We start from the raw sequence: 19,388 nt of genomic DNA on the forward strand, positions 1-19,388 counted from the left end.
GAGCAAAATATAGTGAAGGTCTAGATTGTCCCTTCACAGTCTGCTCAGGAAAAGTGTGGAACTGGAGCAGTGTGCACCATTTCCATGAGCTACAGTGGAGAGCTATCACTTCATCTATGATGCCAGAAATTCATTTTTCCCTGCACACTGGCTTAACTGTCCTGTTTGTGCTTTCTCAAAGAGACAAGACTCTGCTTTCCTTTTGTTTCTGCCCACACTTTCATAGAGGCTCTAGTTTCTTTGCTCATGGTGGCCTGAATTCATCTCATCTTAGGGAGTTATCTAGAGCTTATGAATGAGGAGTACATTTTTTGTGCTTTTCATATAGTCAGTGGAAACAGGTACCTATAATGACAACACATAGTCAAAACTAAACTGTGTTTTTTTCTGGTTCATCCAAAAATCTACACTGTGCATCATCTAGAGCAGCTACTTGATGGGAGTAACAATTTAGTCTAGTATGTATTAGTTTAGAGAGGCCACTATATTGACATTAAGAAATTGTAAGAGAATCTTTCATGTAAATTGCCATGCCATAATAACCAGGCTGCTTTTAGCAAAAACCTAACATGCTGTAGCACTATCAGCAAATTATACCAGCTTTTAAACAATTACTCAAATAATACTAAGGGTTTTCCAAGAAAACTAGGTTTAGCTGTGTACTCAAGCATACTTCAGTTTGTCATGCAACTAATTCATAAATTATTTAATGCAAACCATTTTCTGTTTTAAAATATAGATTACAGCCTGTATAGCAAAAATGTTTGAGATCATTTTAAGGTATTCATAGGTCTTCAGAGCATTAACTTCATAAAATCTCCATGCTTACTTCCATACGTGCTAAGAACATTTGTTTTCAGCTCACGTTTTTGAGGACATTAGTATAAATGAAGAAGTTATGCATAATGTAGTAGCGTTTCTCTCTGTGTCTCAAGAGTCAAAACGTATATTGGGTCAAGCATCTCTCTAAGCTTCCAGATGAGCAGACAGCCCTTCTAGTCAAATGTAGGTTGATGGGACTCATGTGCACCGAAGAGTGATGAAGGAAATTTGACATACGATACATTTTCAACATTCATGTACAGTTACGAACATTACTGCTTTTTAGAAATAAATAGATTTTCATTACGGAGTAGTACATAGGAAAGACACTTATTCCACTTCGAAGATATGTAAAAAATCCAAAATGTTTCATAGTTTTAGTACAGGCTTTGTATTTCATCAGCACTGGGTTTTTATTTATTGCATTGCAAGTATAGTACATCTTGTTTTATATGACAGAGTCATCCTGTAAGGGGCCTAATTCTTATTTTATATAAACAATTTGAAACTAAAATAACATCTTAATATCAGTGAGAAAGAAAAGCAGACTAATTTGCACTGGAGCCATGCAAGAAATATGCCTTAAGAGATCTCAGGTTCTCTACAAAATATAATTTTCTATTTTTTTCAGTAGTAAAACTGTTGTTCACGTATGTTTTCTGCCTTTTCTACTGTTTGCTACACTGTCAAACTAGGTTTTGGTGTGACATTGAGTCTAATCCAAGATAGCTCTGATATTATTAATTGTCTCCGAGAGCTTTGCCACTATGCCTGAGCAAAAGGGTAGTGAGTGTGAAAGCTGAAGAAGATACTGAAGTGATACAGCACACACCCTGAATGGTCCTGTGGCATAAGCTTTTCTTCTTTTGAAAGTGTAACATATAAGAACACAATAGTGCAGCAGAAGTTTGTTTGAACATTTTGTTTTCATATTTCTGGTTTTAAACATGGACAGGCTTTTGGTATTAGGGTTACTTCAGTCCCTGGCAGAGGACTGCAAGAGCTGATGCATTTGCTTCATCCATGTTAGCAGTGCTCCTTCGGGATTTTGTCTAACTAACTTCATGGTTTTCTCTTAGTAGAAGTACTTGGGGATTTCATATCGCATTCATCTTATGATAAGCCAGACTCTGATATGCCCATGGACAGGCAGGGCAATGTGAAAGAGCTGAGGTTCATGTGCATGTCCTGAATGTGTCATCCCAGCCGTTAAATGAGTTCCCAAATCACCATTTTCCTGGGCTAAATAAATACCACACCAAATGGAGGAAGCTAAGATGAAGAGTGATTAGATGTCCCACAGCCTGCCCTGTGTCGTCATCTACATTTCATGTCTTGTCCCCCAGATCAATATCGGCTGCACCACTGACAGCTCCTCTGCCGACCCAGTAAAACTGGAGTTCTCACGAGATCTCGGGGCGACCTGGCACCTCCTGCTCCCCTTGTGCTACAGCAGCAGCAGCCACCTCAGCTCCCTCTGCTCCACGGAGCATCACCCCAGTAGCACTTACTACGCAGGCACCACCCAGGGCTGGAGAAGGGAGGTCATTCACTTTGGAAAACTGCACCTCTGTGGGTAAGTATCCAGCTCCTATTCTTGCCCAGCTGCTTGTTGGTTTGTTTTTATTTCTGTTTTCCATTCAAAATGTTCTCCCAGCACAAGAGCAGTGCCTAAGAACTGTGGCACTAGAGTAGACCAGATGACCAATTTGTCTCTGCTTTTTGTCCTGAATGTTATTTAGTGTTCAGGTGACAACCAGATATATGTTGTGCCTAATGCTAATGTAGAATAATTACAGATAATTTCCTATATATCCATCTATCTAATTGGTGACATTTTTATGGAAGTGTGTTGCATGGTAATATTAATGCAAAACTTACTGTCCTTAAAGCAGTTCAAATGCTGTTTTCTGCAATGCACTATCCATTCAAATTAATTAAGGATATTCTTGCATGAAATTCAAGATTCATTAGAAAATGCAGTAAAATGTGAGCTAGTATAAATTCGATTCTACTTCAGTGTAAGGAAATGGACTGATCGAAATACTCAAGTTCTCTTGTAGCTGTAAAGTTCCCTGATTCTAAGAAAACAACTGCTGCAGTCACTCAGAAACTTAAGTTTGTGGAACAAACCAGGTTGGATGATAACATATGCATAGCATAGAAAAACAATACGTGCTAGCAGGCTAATAATATGTAGCTTCAAAGTATAAAACAATACTGTTTCCTTTTTCAGGGAAAACTGTCTTCTAGCATCAACTCAGTTTATGTAAAATATCTTATCATTAAGGATTAAACTGTAGCACATATGAATGAAAAAGAGCTATGCAACTATGGGACTTTGTGAATCTATGCAACCGTAAGACTGAATATAAAACTACTGCATGCAATGGGCCCTCCAATAAATAAGTGGCCCCGTAAGTGTCTCTCTAAGTATGAAAAGACCTATATAAGAGATGAGAACCAAGTCTGGAAAGCCTGGATGTTTAATAATGTAAGAGAATGTTTAAATTTTAAACTTGAATTTTCTGGTTTATGACAGTTTACATTTCAAGCATGGAATAGGTAACCATCTCTTGCAGCAGCTCATTTGTCCTTCTGTTTTTGCCCAAAAGAATTATCTGACCCTTTACCAAACTCCCACTGCATCCCTCCAAATGAAAGTTTTGACTATGTAAACTCGTAACTCATTTAAACCTTCCAGGTATTTTCATTCAGTTCTCTGTTCCTGAATGTTTCTGTCCTGTTTGCCTGTCTTCCCTCCTATTCCCTCCCCAACATACCAGGCTAGAAGCCAATTGCTGACAGTCAGCTCAACTCAGCAGCGCAGAGCAGCTTCCATGGAGCATTCGGCACCATGAAACTCTTGGACCTGAGGACTAAAGGGAGATTTTCTACACCAGAATTTACTAGAATAACAAGAAAAAAACTCCACCCTGACTCCTTGTGTAATACTAAGAAGAAAAAAAAAAAAAGAAACAAAAACACCCAAACAGAACGCAGCCTTTTCATCCCCAAAGTGTTAAGTGATCATAATTAAATGAAGATGAAGATGTTTTAAGTTATTTCCACTACATATGTTATTTTGGAAATTTATATATATTCTCAGCAGACAGCTGTGTAACTAAGAATTATATTCCAGTTGTGTCCTGAAGGAAAAGCCCAGGGCCTGTTGAGCCGGTGAAGAAACCCCTACAGGCTTCAGCAAGACTGGTATTTCACACTCTGCTTCAGACATGAGTCATGCTTCACCTTCACCAGGAGGGAGCCTGAGAGAAGGAGCCCATGTGCTCCAGGGGTGGAATGGATCCAGACTGTGGGGCAGAGGTCTCCTCCAAAGAGGAGCCTACAACACCTCCAGCCTCACACTGGTGTCCTTCACCTCAGGGCACACTGAAATCCATGCTTTTGACTTCCAGCAGGACTCTGGTTCTCGAGTATCTTTCTTGAAGCTCTTAGTAGTGTCCCCAGCCATCAGCTGAATGGGAATCCCCTCATAAAAATTCCTTTTTAGCAAATCAAGACAAAAAACTCGGCAGCTACCCGTGCTATTGATTCACCTGCTGCGTTCAGATATCTCTAACAAGACACATTCAACATGTAAGGCAATTAAGTGATTTTCCCTTCTCACTCTTCTGGTTTCCTGCCTCCTTCAAAACATTTCCTCAATTGGGAATAAAACTAGTCTATCAAGTGTTTTTCCCCATCTCAATTTGTTTTCCCTCCTTCCCCAGTCAGTTCCTCTTTCTATGCATCATTGATGCAAGTAGCACTTACAAGGCGAATTAAAAATGACAGGACGTCACCCAAAGGAGGATATAGTTTAAATTAACAGCTTGCAATATCAGTCTGGTTTAAGATTAAGCTTCCCCAAGTCAAACTGGATACCCAGTGACATGACAGATCATGTTTTCTTTCCGTGTAATTGTGGGTGAGATTCTATCACCCTGGCTCCACAGGTGATCTCACTGGAGGCAGGGTGGCAGCATGAAGTAGGATTTTCCTCTCCAGGACAGGGTAAGAGTGGCCTGATCTGACCCAGACACTGTATGCCAAAATAGAAGGAAATTCACCAGACCACAGCCATTCATCCTCCCCATAAATGATGGAGAAAAGAGTGGTTAGATTTCAAATCCCATTTTCAATTCTGTCATTCCATTTTGGTATTACAACTAATGAATAATGTTATTTTTATTTCTGCCAGTATACAGGTTGAACATCGACATAAAGATGCATGAGATACTGAAGGAATTAGATATAGCAGTCACTTCTAGAATTAAGCTATTTATCAAGCCAGTTCCAGCAGAAAGAATACTTTATATATGCATGGTATGGTATATATACGGAATACAAAAAAAAAGATGGAAATATTATTTAAAGTAAGTATGCTTCATGCCTTTTTCAGGTTGGCAAGGTTCAGGTGGTACCAAGGATTTTACCCTGCAGGATCTCAGCCAGTGACCTGGGCCATTGACAACGTGTACATCGGCCCGCAGTGCGAGGAGATGTGCAACGGGCACGGCAGCTGCATCAATGGCACAAAGTGCATCTGTGATCCCGGGTACTCTGGGCCAACCTGCAAAATAAGTACCAAGAACTCTGACTTCCTTAAGGATGATTTTGAAGGTATCTCTATTTTGGGGGAGAGCAGGCCTGAATTTTGCCCGTCCATCTTAGTGGAACCCAGGGCTCAAGGGATAAAACAGCAAAGCCTTCCTCATCCCTGTGTGCTTCTGAATATAATTTATGCTGGGGGGGTATTCCCATGAACCAAATAGTTTAGACATCATTCTCAAGCAATGTTTGTGAATGATGGCTATCAGTTGTCTGATTTGGAGTGTCTGACACTTTGTGAAGTTGTTAATGCTAGAATACAAAATCTTCACCAAAACAGAGTTTCCTGAAACTCTACATCCAGAAAATAATTTCAGAAGAAAATAACTATTTGATAGTAGCTTAACTTTAGCACAGACAAAACGTGTGCAAGTGAAGCAAACAATGAAGGGCTTTAAGATTGTCTCATTTCTCACTGCAAGGGAAACCTAAGTGGCCTTAATACGGCAAACGTGGTTTCAGAGCAGACCGTGTGTCTCAGTGGTGAGGGCCACCACTCAACAGGCACAGCAGACCCCACGCGAGCGATGGCACGAGGGAACTCAAATCCTCACGTGTGCCTGGGCACACACAGCATCCACACATGCAACTCTCAAACCGCTCCGACGTTTCCCCTGCCGGGAAGCACGGCAAGACAAGCACATTTTGAATAAAGCAGCACCTGTGAACCAAACTCACCCCTTCACAGGTGCTGCTGTTCATTCTATATTTTGCCAGCCCTTGCTTGCACGCTACAACACGGTACCTCAAGTTTCTTTATAGACCTGAGCACTTGTTGTTGTCTTAAGAAAAATGAAGAAAAGTGGAAATTCTTGTGAATAACTGGAGAGTAAGATCCCTGATTTCACACTTAGGGATTTATTTTGTTATTTTGATTCATGACAGTTTTCTAGAATACATTGTATTGGAAACACTGAATGTTTCTTCACTCTGCATGTGATGTTTATCTCTCTTCCTCTGGAAACAGTTCTTTTGCTGTAGGAGTGCTTTGGAGTAAATCATAAATATGTATTTACTGTGTATTCAGGTCAGCTGGAGTCAGATAGATTCTTGCTAGTGAGTGGTGGAAAGCCATCGAGGAAATGTGGTATCATGTCTGGAGGAAACAACCTTTTCTTTAATGAAGAAGGTTTACGTATGCTGATGACTCGAGACCTAGATTTGTCACAAGCCAGGTAACACAATTTCAAAGCTCTTTCAGGAATTCACTGAAGAAATCATATACTGCATAATAATACATACATGATACTTCTGTGGTAAAGGCAAGCTGATACATTCTGTGATCCTTGCTCTAGCAAATATTCCATCTTAACCATTGCCAGCATTTCAAATTAAAATTAACTTGAACTTTAATGGGATTAAGCATTTAAATGTTACTTTTTTCCTTGAATAGGAACTCTAGAATCTGATGTCACACCTTCAGTAGTTTATGCAGATTTTTATTTCTTCAATTAATAACATGAGAAATTGACTGCATGTCACATGCTCTACTTGTCTTACCATTTGGTGTATTATGAGCCACTGCTGAAACAGGAGTATCTGCTGCGAGTATAAATCTTAAATTCATCATCTCATAATTCTTTCATTTCTGAAGCTTACTTTCTTCTTATTGTGTGCATTTGTTTCCAATAATTCGCTGAGAAATGCTCATGAAGCTGTCACCAGCTACGCTGAGCACAGTAATTGAAAAACAAATATTTGTAGTGTATTTAGAGATTATGTTGTATCATTATGGCCCGCAGAGGAGATATTTCAGGCATGAGACATGCTAAGCAAGCCACATTAAAACAATTTAAACTAATATAAATTAAACCATATTCTAATTGCATGCATGATAAGAAATACGCATTGTTTTCTAATTTATTCAGTATCTTAGCTTATATCCCCATTACTTTGGAGAGATTGCATTTTCTCCAAGACTTTTTTCCACTGAGCTCTGGTAAAACCCTACTCCACTCTAATGTTTCAAGTGAAACACTTCAACAGGTACTTTATCTCCTTTTGACTTGTCTTTATTAGCATTGAAGCTTTAAATAATCGTTTAATTGCAGAACCTCATGATCAATAAAGATGGCTCATTCCTAACCATCGTATTTTTTTAGACCAGCAGTTAGGTAAGCCCCAGTGAGGTGTAATATTAAAGATCCCTGTACTAAATTTATAAGATTCCTCACATCAAACTTTTTTTAGAACTTGGTAAACACAAACATCAATTCTCTGCATTAATTTGATTTCCTAGACTGTATTGAAATTAAAAGATTGTTAACAAAAGATACAAGATATGTTGTAAGTTCCTCCGTTGGACTAGATGACATGTTTTCCTTATTGCTTGTGTTCAAAGAACCATCATTTATCTCTTCTTCATAATAGTCTGTAGCTCAATTTGCATATATTGACCTCAAGGTGTTTTATGGAGATAAATTACTTCTGTCTTAGTAAAAGGAAAACAAAGCAGTACATTTAATTTCTTGTATATGATTATGAAAAATAACAGTTATCAACAGAAAAATGTATGTTGTCTTCTGAACAGCAAGGCAGCCTGCAATGGTGTTGCTGGTGAGTCCTCTTTAGCAACCTAAAATAATTGCAGTAGGGTTTTCTTCATTTCCAGGCTGACTTTATCAGCCACCTGCAAAGCACAACAGATCTGAGGAGAGGTTTCAAGTTATGCCAGGAATTATGAAAAGCAGTGTTTCTAATAGGTCCTTTAAAGGGTACCAGACTCAATAGTCACAGTAAAACCTCCCCTTTTCTTGCAAGGAGATTCCCTGAAGTACCCAGGTGAGCAGTGCTGCAAGCCCAGCTCAGCACCTGAGGATTGCGAGTGGACTCCACAATCCACTATCCACTCCCATCACATCTATATTTTAAAGAATTTAACACAGGGGACAGTATGTTGCCGTCATGCTGATGCCATCAGCTGAAACTGCACAGCATGAAATACCAGTAGGGACAGCATATTTTAGGTGTCACATCTGATCAAATCCTTTCCATTTGAAATTACTAGAAGAACATCCACACACTTTAGTGTTACTAGATCTACAAGAAAACTTTGGTTTTCCATTTTAAAATAGGAAGAGCCCTTGCAAAGTGTGTGTGGGATGAGAAGAGAGGTATTTAAAATTACTTACCTTTTTAATCTGCTAGGTGTTATGTTACTTATATTTGAGTGGGTTATTACTACATTAGTAAAAATTCAGGCAAAAGAACAGCAATTCATGGAGAGCAGATTCAGCAGAGACAAGGGCACCTGGGTTTATTTCCTTTGAATTATGTGGTGGATGTTGGAGTAAATTTGAAGAGGCACAAAGACTTGCCAGCAGTGCATCCAATCCATTACAGCTGATATGTTGATCCATGAGGGTCCCAGTGCTCCTTTAAAGCACGAGCAATATGTTATGTCTGGGACATGGAGGTGGATATAATCTATAGCAAAAAAAGTTATATATAGCAGCAAAAGAAACTGTGAGTCGCAGCAAGGACTGGAATTAATTGACTTGCAGGGCTGGTGTTTTATTGAAGCTTTGTCTGCCCAGCACCTCTGCAGCCTCCACTCCCAGAGGATCTACCTGCAGATCAAACCAAAGCAAGACTTTTGATACAAAACTTCTTTTGCGCCGTTTCATTTAACCATGAGCCAGGCATCACTAATGCAATTATAATTAGAACAGATATGACACTCAAATCTATGCAAAAGCTGTGCAAACAGGAATTAATAGTTGTAATATCCCTGCAAGTCTGATAGGTAAATATCATTACAGCAGCATTTCTCTCCACTCCAAGAGCATAGTGAAGCTATTTACGAACATCAGATAACGGAAAGAATTTCACAGTTTGATACAAGTCTATTGTGCTGCTTTGGAGAAGCCAATTAAATAGGGGATGAAAGCATTGATGTCCCTGGGTGGCTTGGACTGGCTTCAGGGAAGCTGGCATATTTAAGTGATGTGATTTAGACAAATTTCCCAGGCTGACTAAATGGACGAAATGATTCCTGAAAGTAAAACACACTTTGTTCTTCTGTCCAGATTTTCTCTAGTTTATGCCAATGGAAAACAGGGATGCTTATTCTGAATGTAAGCATTTCAGCAAATTCATTGCAAATTAGGATCTATGTGGGGCACCATGGCTTTTCTGCCACTAAAATCTGTACTCATGGGCTACAGTGATAAAAATTTCACTCAGGATTATGGTTCTGATATTTTCAGCACCATCTGCTATGCAGACAAAAGCTCAAACTATAAATGACCAGCTTTGCTCAACCTCTTCTGCCTGGCAAACACCACACAGGCAGAATGAATTTTTTGTCATCCCACCTGTCTGTCTACTCATATTCTGGAGGCTTTGAAAAGGAAATCATAAGATCTCCTAAAACTGACTCTTAGAACAAGAAATCAGGGACTAGTCAATAAACAAACTCCAAGTCTTTCTAGTTGGTTACCTAGGATGTTGCAGAAAATAAATCTTTCCAGTAACTGCTCCCCCTGTCAGATTTGTGCAGTTCTTCATGAGACTGGGGTGCGGCAAGGGGGTGCCAGACCCACGGAGCCAGCCTGTGCTTCTGCAGTATTCGCTCAACGGGGGCCTCACGTGGAGCCTTCTCCATGAGTTCCTCTTCAGCAACTCCAGCAACGTGGGACGATACATCGCCCTGGAAATTCCCTTGAAGGCCCGTTCCAGCTCCACTCGGCTTCGCTGGTGGCAACCATCTGAGAATGGGCATTTCTACAGTCCCTGGGTAATCGACCAGGTAAGGAATCTTCTGGGTTTCCTTTTGTTTTGATGCAACTTTAGACTGTTTTCAGCCTCAATGTTTTGCTTTTGTTGGCATATGTCATTTCACTGTGTTAAGCAAAAATCCTTTGTATGCAGATTTTCCAGAATTATAATAATCTAGCAAAATAATTGAGCACAACTACTGTTTGCTGATCTTGTGTTTTTAATACACCATTTCCATATGGGGTACTGAACACCCATTTTGGAGCTAAGAAAGTATTTTATACACAGTTAGAGCCTCAGGTTCACATTGCAGAAGGTTTTACTATGCAACATGCAGGTCTGAGTTCAAACTTCAAAAACCCTCATTTAAATCTATCCAAAAATGTAACTGCCTTGGTAGAATTGGAACAGGAAAAACTATAGAAAAACTTCAATCTATGACCACCTCCTAATCTCGAAAACACAATTTTGTTTCATATTTGTGATTTGCTTCTATAAAGATTATTATATTGCTTTGTATGATTTGGTATAAATCTCAAGAAAGCTCACAAAGTGATTTCACTCTGAGTAGTGTTATTGGGCTGTTCAAGTTCTTTTTAAAGCTATTAGTTCAGCTCCTTAGGAAAAATCCAGAAACTAAACTCACAACCAGGTTTAATGTTGTGGTTAGGAAATTTTACTTCCCATCCCATTTTAAAAATGAAATAATCCTTATTCTTTCACTCCCAGATCTTCATTGAATGTAATTATATTAGTTTAGAAAAATTAAAAATTGGGTTCATAATAGCAAATGCAAATTATTTCCACCTTGCTTACTGTTGAATAGCAAAATGCTGATGTCTTACAGTCAATGAAGAAACACACAGTTCTGTCATCAGATGCAATCTGATAGTAGTTCATCATGTTATAGTGGAGTTGAAGAGTCAGTAAAAAAAATTGACTTTGCTTCTACTAACAATTTTTTTTGTGAGCAGTTTTACTTCAACCAGGATGGAGTTCACCTCCCTGAACTTTAGATTTGCATAGCTGAGCCAATCTCCTTGAGATCCCTTTATAGGAAAAAGATACTCCCCCTCCTCATAACCTAAACTCTTTGTAAAGTAAATTTGTCCATTTGGGACCAACACAATATATATCCATAGATGGGAAATCTCTTACTCCATGATGCTGTCATGTGTAAGTTTGTGAAGACTTCTAGACATTTTTTATTTTCAGTAACAATTCCTTTCCTAATGTTTCAGATTCTTATTGGAGGAAACATCTCTGGCAATACAGTATTAGAAGATGATTTCAGCACACTGGAGAGTAGAAAGTGGCTGCTCCATCCGGGTGGAACGAAGATGCCAGTCTGTGGCTCTACTGGGGATGCTCTCGTGTTCATTGAGAAAGCCAGTACCCGCTATGTTGTCACCACTGACATTGTTGTCAACGAAGACTCTTTTTTGCAAATAGATTTTGCAGCATCCTGCTCTGTCACAGACTCCTGTTATGGTAATGACTTCCTAGTAAATCCTGCCTTTCTTCTTCCTCTCCTGTACAGGGAAGTTCACTTGTTTTCTGGTTCCGTTATCCATTGTAACAAGAACTGAGAAACAAAAGAAAGCTGCATGTTTCTGTTAGGAATTGTAATATCAGCATTTTTATTCTAGGTGTGCTTTTATTCCGTGGGTGCTGAGGGAGCTGGCTGAAGTCATTGCTAGACCGCTCTCCATCATTTTTGCCAAGTCTTGGGAAACGGGAGAGGTGCCTGAGGATTGGAGGAAAGCAAATGTCACTCCAGTCTTCAAAAAGGGCAAGAAGGAGGACCCGGTTAATTATAGACCGGTCAGCCTCACCTCTGTCCCTGGGAAAGTAATGGAACAGCTTATCCTTGGTGCCATCTCAAGGCATATCAGGGAGAAGAGGGTTATTACGGGCAGTCAGCATGGCTTTACCAAGGGTAAGTCATGCTTGACCAACCTCATAGCCTTTTATGAGAATGTAACAAGGTGGATGGGTGATGGCAGAGTGGTGGATGTGGTCTACCTTGACTTCAGTAAAGCCTTTGACACAGTCCCTCACAGCATCCTCACAGCTAAGTTGAGGAGGTGTGGTCTAGACAATAGAGTAGTGAGGTGGGTTGCAAACTGACTTAAGGAGAGAAGCCAGAGAGTGATAGTCAATGGTGCGGAGTCCAGTTGGAAGCCAGGATCTAGTGGAGTGCCTCAGGGGTCAGTACTGGGGCCAATATTATTCAATATATTCATTAACGATTTAGACGAGGGAATTGAGTGTACTATCAGCAAGTTTGCTGATGACACTAAGCTGGGAGAAGTGGCTGACACGCCAGAAGGCTGTGCTGCCATCCAGCGGGACCTGGACAGGCTGGAGAGTTGGGCGGGGGATAACCTGATGGAATTTAACAAGGGAAAGTGTAGAGTCCTGCATCTGGGCAGGAACAACCCCAGGTTCCAGTATAGGTTGGGAAATTACATATTAGAGAGCAGTGTAGGGGAAAGGGGCCTGGGGGTCCTGGTGGACAGCAGGATGACCATGAGCCAGCACTGTGCCCTTGTGGCCAGGAAGGCCAATGGCATCCTCGTGTGTATTACAAGGGGGGTGGTTAGTAGATCCAGAGAGGTTCTCCTTCCCCTCTACTCTGCTCTGGTGAGACCCCATCTGGAATATTGTGTCCAGTTCTGGGCCCCTCAGTTCAAGAAGGACAGGGAACTGCTGGAGAGAGTCCAGCATAGGGCAACAAAGATGATTAAGGGAGTGGAGCACCTCCCTTATGAAGAAAGGTTGAGGGAGCTGGGTCTCTTTAGTTTGGAGAAGAGGAGACTGAGAGGTGACCTTATTAATGTTTATAAATATATAAAGGTGAGTGCCACGAGGATGGAGCCAGGCTCTTCTCAGTGGCAAACGATAGGACAAGGGGTAATGGGTTCAAGCTGGAACACAAGAGGTTCCACTTAAATTTGAGAAAAAACTTCTTCTCAGTGAGGGTGACAGAGCCTGGAACAGGCTGCCCAGGGAGGTTGTGGAGTCTCCTACTCTGGAGACATTCAAGACCCGCCTGGACATGTTCCTGTGTGACCTCATCTAGGCGTTCCTGCTCCAGCAGGGCGATTGGACTGGATGATCACAGTATCACAGTATCACAGTATGTTTGGGATTGGAAGGGACCTCAAAAGATCATCTAGTCCAATCCCAATCTTTTGAGGTCCCTTCCAATCCCAAACATACTGTGATACTGTGATACTGTGTCTGAAGCTTAAGATAAACTGAAGTATCTTATTTCCTCTGGGCACTTAAGTTACAGTTCCATACATTTAAGAAAAAGACTAGCAGCGGTCTTTCTCAAGCCCATTTACCAGCATATGGTATCCACTGCTTGGGGTGATGCTGTGGTTCTAATAACAAGCAGCTGGGTGTTTCCAGAATACAATATGCTGCAGCATGTAGCATGAATTGAATCACTGGGTTGCTGACTATTCCTCTAGAATTCTACATAAAAATGGAAAAAGCTTTTACATGAAGTCCCAGAAATTGCTTCTCTGATTTTACTATTCTGAAGCCAATGGAGGTAACCGAGATATTCTCCTTGCATGTTTAACAATATTTGTTTTCTTTTGGTATTAAAAAGACTGTGGCATCTTAAGATCACCTCTGCTAAGTTTAAAGGTTTTTTGGCAGCTTAGGTATATACTGGCAAATAAACAGTTCTTACTACAGTTACCATTGTCTTAACTTAGTCTTAAAATAGGCAGGACACTACCTAATCACACTTCCAGTCATGATGAGCAAAGCATTTCATTTTGGTGATGGAGATTTAACACGAAAAACTCACCCTTGTTTGTATCCACATGTCTATGTATTTCTGTAGGACAGTGTTCTGTGCTTAGACATCAGGTGGGACTGGTTGAGTGATTAAGGATCATTCTCTGTGCATGAGGGTAGAAGAAATGGGTCTGTAGTCATCAAAAACTTCACAGATTTACCACCCCTCTCACTGTAAACACTCTCCATATTTTACACAGCCAGAACGCCTGGCAGCTGGAACATTTACTTCAAGTTACAGTTCTGTGCCTATTATTATTTACTTTTTAATGGCTGCATAAAAGTTTAACTTGAAGTATTTAGTGAGCTTGACTAAGCTTTATTTTTCATAATAAAAGTTTATAAGCCATAAACATCAAAACAATGAAATTGCTGATTTTTGCTGAGAAATGAATACATTAGTTTAATGTGGCTAGACTGTGTTTGAATGAAAACAAGATCACTGACTAACAAACTCAATTTAAAATCGTTTATGCTGGATAATGAAATGAGCTGGTCTGGAGTGGGGTGGAACAGAGCCAAAAATTTGAATGTGAGCATTTCTCTGCCTCACACAACTATTATATCCAGCTGAATCTCATCATTCAGTCTGAAAAACCAAAAAGAAAGTTGCTGGTCATGATGCTGTCACATCACTTTCTTGCACACTGTAGCTACAGAAATTCGCTTGACTTAATCCTGGTGACTCGACAGGTGACTCTGTCTTGGAACCTGTGGTCCCTGGAGTGAGGTGGCAGATGCGGAGGTGTGCTGCAGCCACCTCCTGACCGATGTACCTGCTCAGCATCACATAACATATCCTCCAGCACTGCCACCACAGGGGGCAGCTTTGTGCTTCTGACACAAGGGTTTGAAGAGTTTTGAGTGGTTATTTTGTCAGTGTAGACTTGTGACTAACACTCTCTGGGGTTACCAGTTTTTTGTAGACCTATGGATGTAAGTCTCTAAATTAACTAACCATCTTTCCACCCTTAGCTATTGAACTGGAATATTCCGTGGACCTTGGGCTGACCTGGCACCCAATTTTGAGAGACTGTCTTCCTACTAACGTGGAATGTAGCAAATACCATCTCCAGAGGATTCTCATTTCGGACACTTTCAACAAGTGGACTCGGATTACTTTGCCTCTGCCTCCCTATACGAGGTATTTCCCTCTGGTTTTCTGCAGAATAAATCAAACTGCATAACTATGTACTGAGGCATGATACATTATAGCATTAAAATAATTGTACCTTGCCATTTTTGTTTTGTCTGTGTATATAGCAAAAAATAAGTATAAGTAAATTAAACTACATCTTATTTTGCATAAAAATTTCAAAGCTACTATGTGTGTTTACTTTTCTTAGTTAGAGATAGGAACTTCTTGACCATCTTGTCCTGGGGAAGGTCAGGGTTAACTTTTTAAAGAATCACGTTATCATTGGCCTCAGTAAATTCTGCTTGTTTCGGTGGCTAATTGGACTGGCTGAATCCCCACTGGACCCTTTGCTTGCTGCTTTTGGCTATGAGCTGGTGTTTTAAATGTAGCACTTTTTAGGCTTCTTGTTTTTCTGTGCATTAGTTACATCGTGTCTCTCTCTGCTTTCATGCTCTCCTCATTGTTTTACACATGCCGCATTTTGACATCCTCTTCCTTTTCGCACATTCTTTTGCCCTTGAGGGAAGAAAAATTGTGGGATTTGTTGGGAGGCTGCACCAAGAGGAACAGCTTGGGACTGACAGTGCTATTGGGAGCGCTGTCATATGATTCCCTATGATGTCCCAAAGACTGCTGGATTTTTGTTTTGTCTGTCAAAAAGATACACCTCGGGTCAACTGCACAGTTCAGCCTCCAAGTCTGTGTCCTTCTTGACGTGCTGTTTTGCAGTGATAGATGCGACTGTCCCTCGCGTGGTCATACCTGGTAGAGCCAGCATAGAGCCAGCCTGGAGTAAAGCCCTGCAAACACCGGTAGCATGGACTCGGGCTCTTAGCACAATGTTACTACATCTTTGCTCTTATTGCTGAGCCAAATCTCCCCACGTAGGCACAGGCTGAGCTAACTGCAGGCACAGAGGTACCACAGCACAGGCAAGATGCCAACTAATGCACATATGAGCTTGGAAACTGAGACCTTTATTTTTTAGCAATTGTACTGAGAGCACCTATACAGTTGCCATGTGTTTTGAAACTAGCAGTGAAAAAGTCCATTGTCTATCACTAATCATTTGGGGGCATCTAGACTCTCCCCTGTCTTCACTGCAGTGCTTCCTGTCAAGTGATAGTACTTTTTTAGGACTTGTTCCCAGCATTGATTTCCTCTGCTTCCTCTTTTGTACTGCTTCACTACATATTGTCTGCAAAATCTATTGCCTCAACAATTCTTGTATGAAGTCTGTAAATCTGTGTTTGGAGACATTTTCTGGGGCTGAATAGGCTAAATCAGGACTGAGGTTGATGTTCCAAATCCATTGAATTGGGACCTGAAAGGATCCCACCACCCAAGATTAACTAGGTTTATAAATAACTGTGATTTTAAGACTGATTTTTTTAGTGGTATATGTGAAAGGAAGAAGTCTGATGCCCTGCTGATGCAAAAATTGCTCTTCAGTCCAATCCAATAGTAACGTTTGTTGGTTCAAGTAATGCCGTTTCCCAAAGACACTAAGATAAGGATTGCATGAGAGAAGTTACTACAAGCTTAGCTCACAAGCAAGGGAGACATTAAGCTTTAGAATAAGGAACAGTGCAGCTAAGAGGCATTTAGGTCTAAATGTGTTATACTTCTTATGCTTTATTGTTTCAAGCTGTATAATAGGTGTTTGTTTCTAATTGTTTGTATCTGTACATTTCAGGGACATGCTGGGCCTGGTGCACAGCACCTACATTTCCACAGCCTTTCAGGGCTCATGTACCCCAGAGTGCTATCTAACCTCTGGCCTCTAGAAGGCAATGAACACTTGGTTGTATCTTGGATTCACAGCTGATTTCAAAACGGGAAGCACATACAAAGTTTCTCCCATGAGCATCAGCTCCATAAATTGCTAGTGAAGCACCAAACCTAAAGCAGGCAGTGTAAGATATAGGTGCTTGTCTCTGTTACTAAAGGGCTTCCTAAGAATGCAAGCATTTCTTTTAAAAATGCTCTTTGATGAGCAGCTAGACAGCACGGCAGTAGATTTCTCTTTGGATAAACTTGTTACTCACTCATGTCATGTAACGTGTTTCTAAAGAAATAATTCATAGGATAACACTGACCTTACTATAAATGGTCTATTTTTATACTGAATAACTTTTGAGGATATTGCTGTTTGTTTGTTTTGGGGTTTACAATAACTGTGATTTTTCTTTGAGTGTCAAAAGAAAACAGACTACACAAAGTTCAATGCTGCCATCTAGTGCTGTATAGCAAACCATGGACTAGCTTGGCTTTTAAATGGTATTCTTGAAAAGTTACAGAAATTCAGCTACTACTGCATGAACTGAGTAGCTATTTGGTGTTCCCTGACTGATTCAGCTAAGTTTTCAGCATCTGTCCTTGGGACCTGAGACACTTAATTCACATATAGGTGCATCAAAGCAAGGTTTTTGAATAGCGAGCCTAACCCCCGTTAATCAACAAAATGAAAATTATTTATTGAAAGGAAACAGGATCACACCATAGATAATTTCTTACCATTTCCAGCCAAGTCTTGGATAGAAGGGAGGGAGGAAACTGCAAAACTAGGGTCACACCACAAGCCCCACACAAGCGCTCTCACCTGTCTCCTGCAGATTTATAAACACCAGCATCTCTCCTAGGAGCCAGTTCGCTCTCTAGAGCCGTGCTACATTGGTGCAGTTGGGACGATTCGTAGAGAACAGGTCAGGTTAGTTCACTGACTTGAACTGAAGCAACAGAACTCAGGCTTAGGTTGAAATGTGGAGGATCTGTGTGACTCTGGCTTCATCCAGCTCCCAGCTAACCATCAAGGTTGGATTTGTGCTGGGAAGTGGTTATGACTGGTTTGATTTTCCCTTTGGGCAGACCACTTTCTTCCTACTCACTGCGTCAACCAAAACCACTTGCTTTGCTCTCATCAGCAATCCCTGTTCCCACTCTCAGCACGCTACTGAGCACCCGTGCTTTGTCCTGTTCTGAAAATGTGGGCACCCTGTTCTTGGCTTTTTGAGGACCTTGTCATTGCCAGGAATGAGCCCTGGGTTGCGCTGATTATCACACAAATCTTCCAGGAGCAGTCTAGCCTCAAGACTGACATTTCCTTTCTGTCAAAATAAAAACTACCTTAGTTAAAAATACTACCTTTGTGGTTTTCTTTTTCTCTCAAAGGTCTCAAGCAACTCGGTTCCGCTGGCACCAGCCTGCTCCTTTCGATAAGCAACAAACATGGGCAATTGATAATGTCTACATTGGGGATGGCTGCATAGACATGTGCAGCGGCCACGGGAGGTGCACGCAAGACAACTGCGTGTAAGTACCATTTGTTCCCTGTCCCGCCCAGCACTGTGGCATTTCATCCCTTCTCTGTCATTTTAATGAACTTGCAGGAAGGATGGTGGGCAATGCTGCCCATCCTTTCCTCAGCGGGGATGCATCGCTTCTGCTGCTGCCTGCGCGGCATCTTGGCTCCCTCCCACCAGGCAGGGAGAAGGGACCCCTGGAGTTTGCACACCCCCTAGGGACATACAGTCTTGGACCTCCCCAGATGTTATCCTTATTCCCGAGGGGTTTCATGCCGTGACCCTGTGGCCTGGTCCTGGCACTGGGTGCAGAGTACCTGGGCTGGGGGTGGGACACGTCCATTAAGCAGAAGGCTGCATGCCAGCTCTTCACAAGGCCAGATTTTGCCTTGGGACTACTGTTGGCTTGATGGCCTGATGTCTCTGCTCCATGGTAGAATTTGCTGGTGGAGGCAGACTGGTTTGATCCTCAAACTGTCTGTGTAGCAGCCCACATAGAGCCCTGCAAAGCTAACAAACTATAACCACATCTCCCCAGATTTGTCTGTCTGGCAACAGAGAAATACCTTCCAGATGGATGCATTGCTTTTTTCCAGCCACAAATGGCAACAGAAATGCGAGAATGGTTGTATAATTGTGCTGTGACTATGTTTGTTAGAAATATATTCTGCTGCAGAACAGACAAATTATTGTGTTGTTCTCTATCCTGACAGTACTGAAGTACCAAGTCATGATCTCCCTGGTGAAATCTGCATAGTAGCAGAACACGATTCCATGCTGTTTTCCAATCTTTGACACACTATAAGAAAATTTTTCAGAGAAGAAAAAAAAAAAAGGGCTCTATAAAGAAACAAAAGGATAGTACACATGCACTAAAATTTTACTGAAATTTACTTAAAATTTAACATTAGCAGGACATTCTTAGGCTTGGCACGTCATCTTAGGCTTATCTGTCCAAGCACAATGTATTTTAC

At 41.0% G+C, this 19,388-nt stretch overlaps 1 protein-coding gene across 3 annotated transcripts in view; it reads left to right on the forward strand.

Annotated features, from left to right (window-relative positions):
• RELN (reelin) overlaps nucleotides 1-19,388 on the forward strand; it is a 290,971-nt gene that overhangs the window by 243,767 nt on the left and 27,816 nt on the right. For all 3 annotated transcript variants that reach the window (XM_065835677.2, XM_071803445.1, XM_065835657.2), the window contains exons 41-47: nucleotides 2,169-2,398; nucleotides 5,228-5,448; nucleotides 6,464-6,611; nucleotides 9,928-10,186; nucleotides 11,397-11,646; nucleotides 14,950-15,118; nucleotides 18,284-18,424. In XM_065835677.2, the coding sequence (XP_065691749.2) occupies nucleotides 2,169-2,398; nucleotides 5,228-5,448; nucleotides 6,464-6,611; nucleotides 9,928-10,186; nucleotides 11,397-11,646; nucleotides 14,950-15,118; nucleotides 18,284-18,424 (1,418 nt within the window). The remainder of the gene's footprint in view (nucleotides 1-2,168; nucleotides 2,399-5,227; nucleotides 5,449-6,463; nucleotides 6,612-9,927; nucleotides 10,187-11,396; nucleotides 11,647-14,949; nucleotides 15,119-18,283; nucleotides 18,425-19,388) is intronic.

This window comes from Patagioenas fasciata, chromosome 1 (genome assembly GCF_037038585.1).
Source record: "Patagioenas fasciata isolate bPatFas1 chromosome 1, bPatFas1.hap1, whole genome shotgun sequence".
NCBI lineage: Eukaryota > Metazoa > Chordata > Aves > Columbiformes > Columbidae > Patagioenas > Patagioenas fasciata.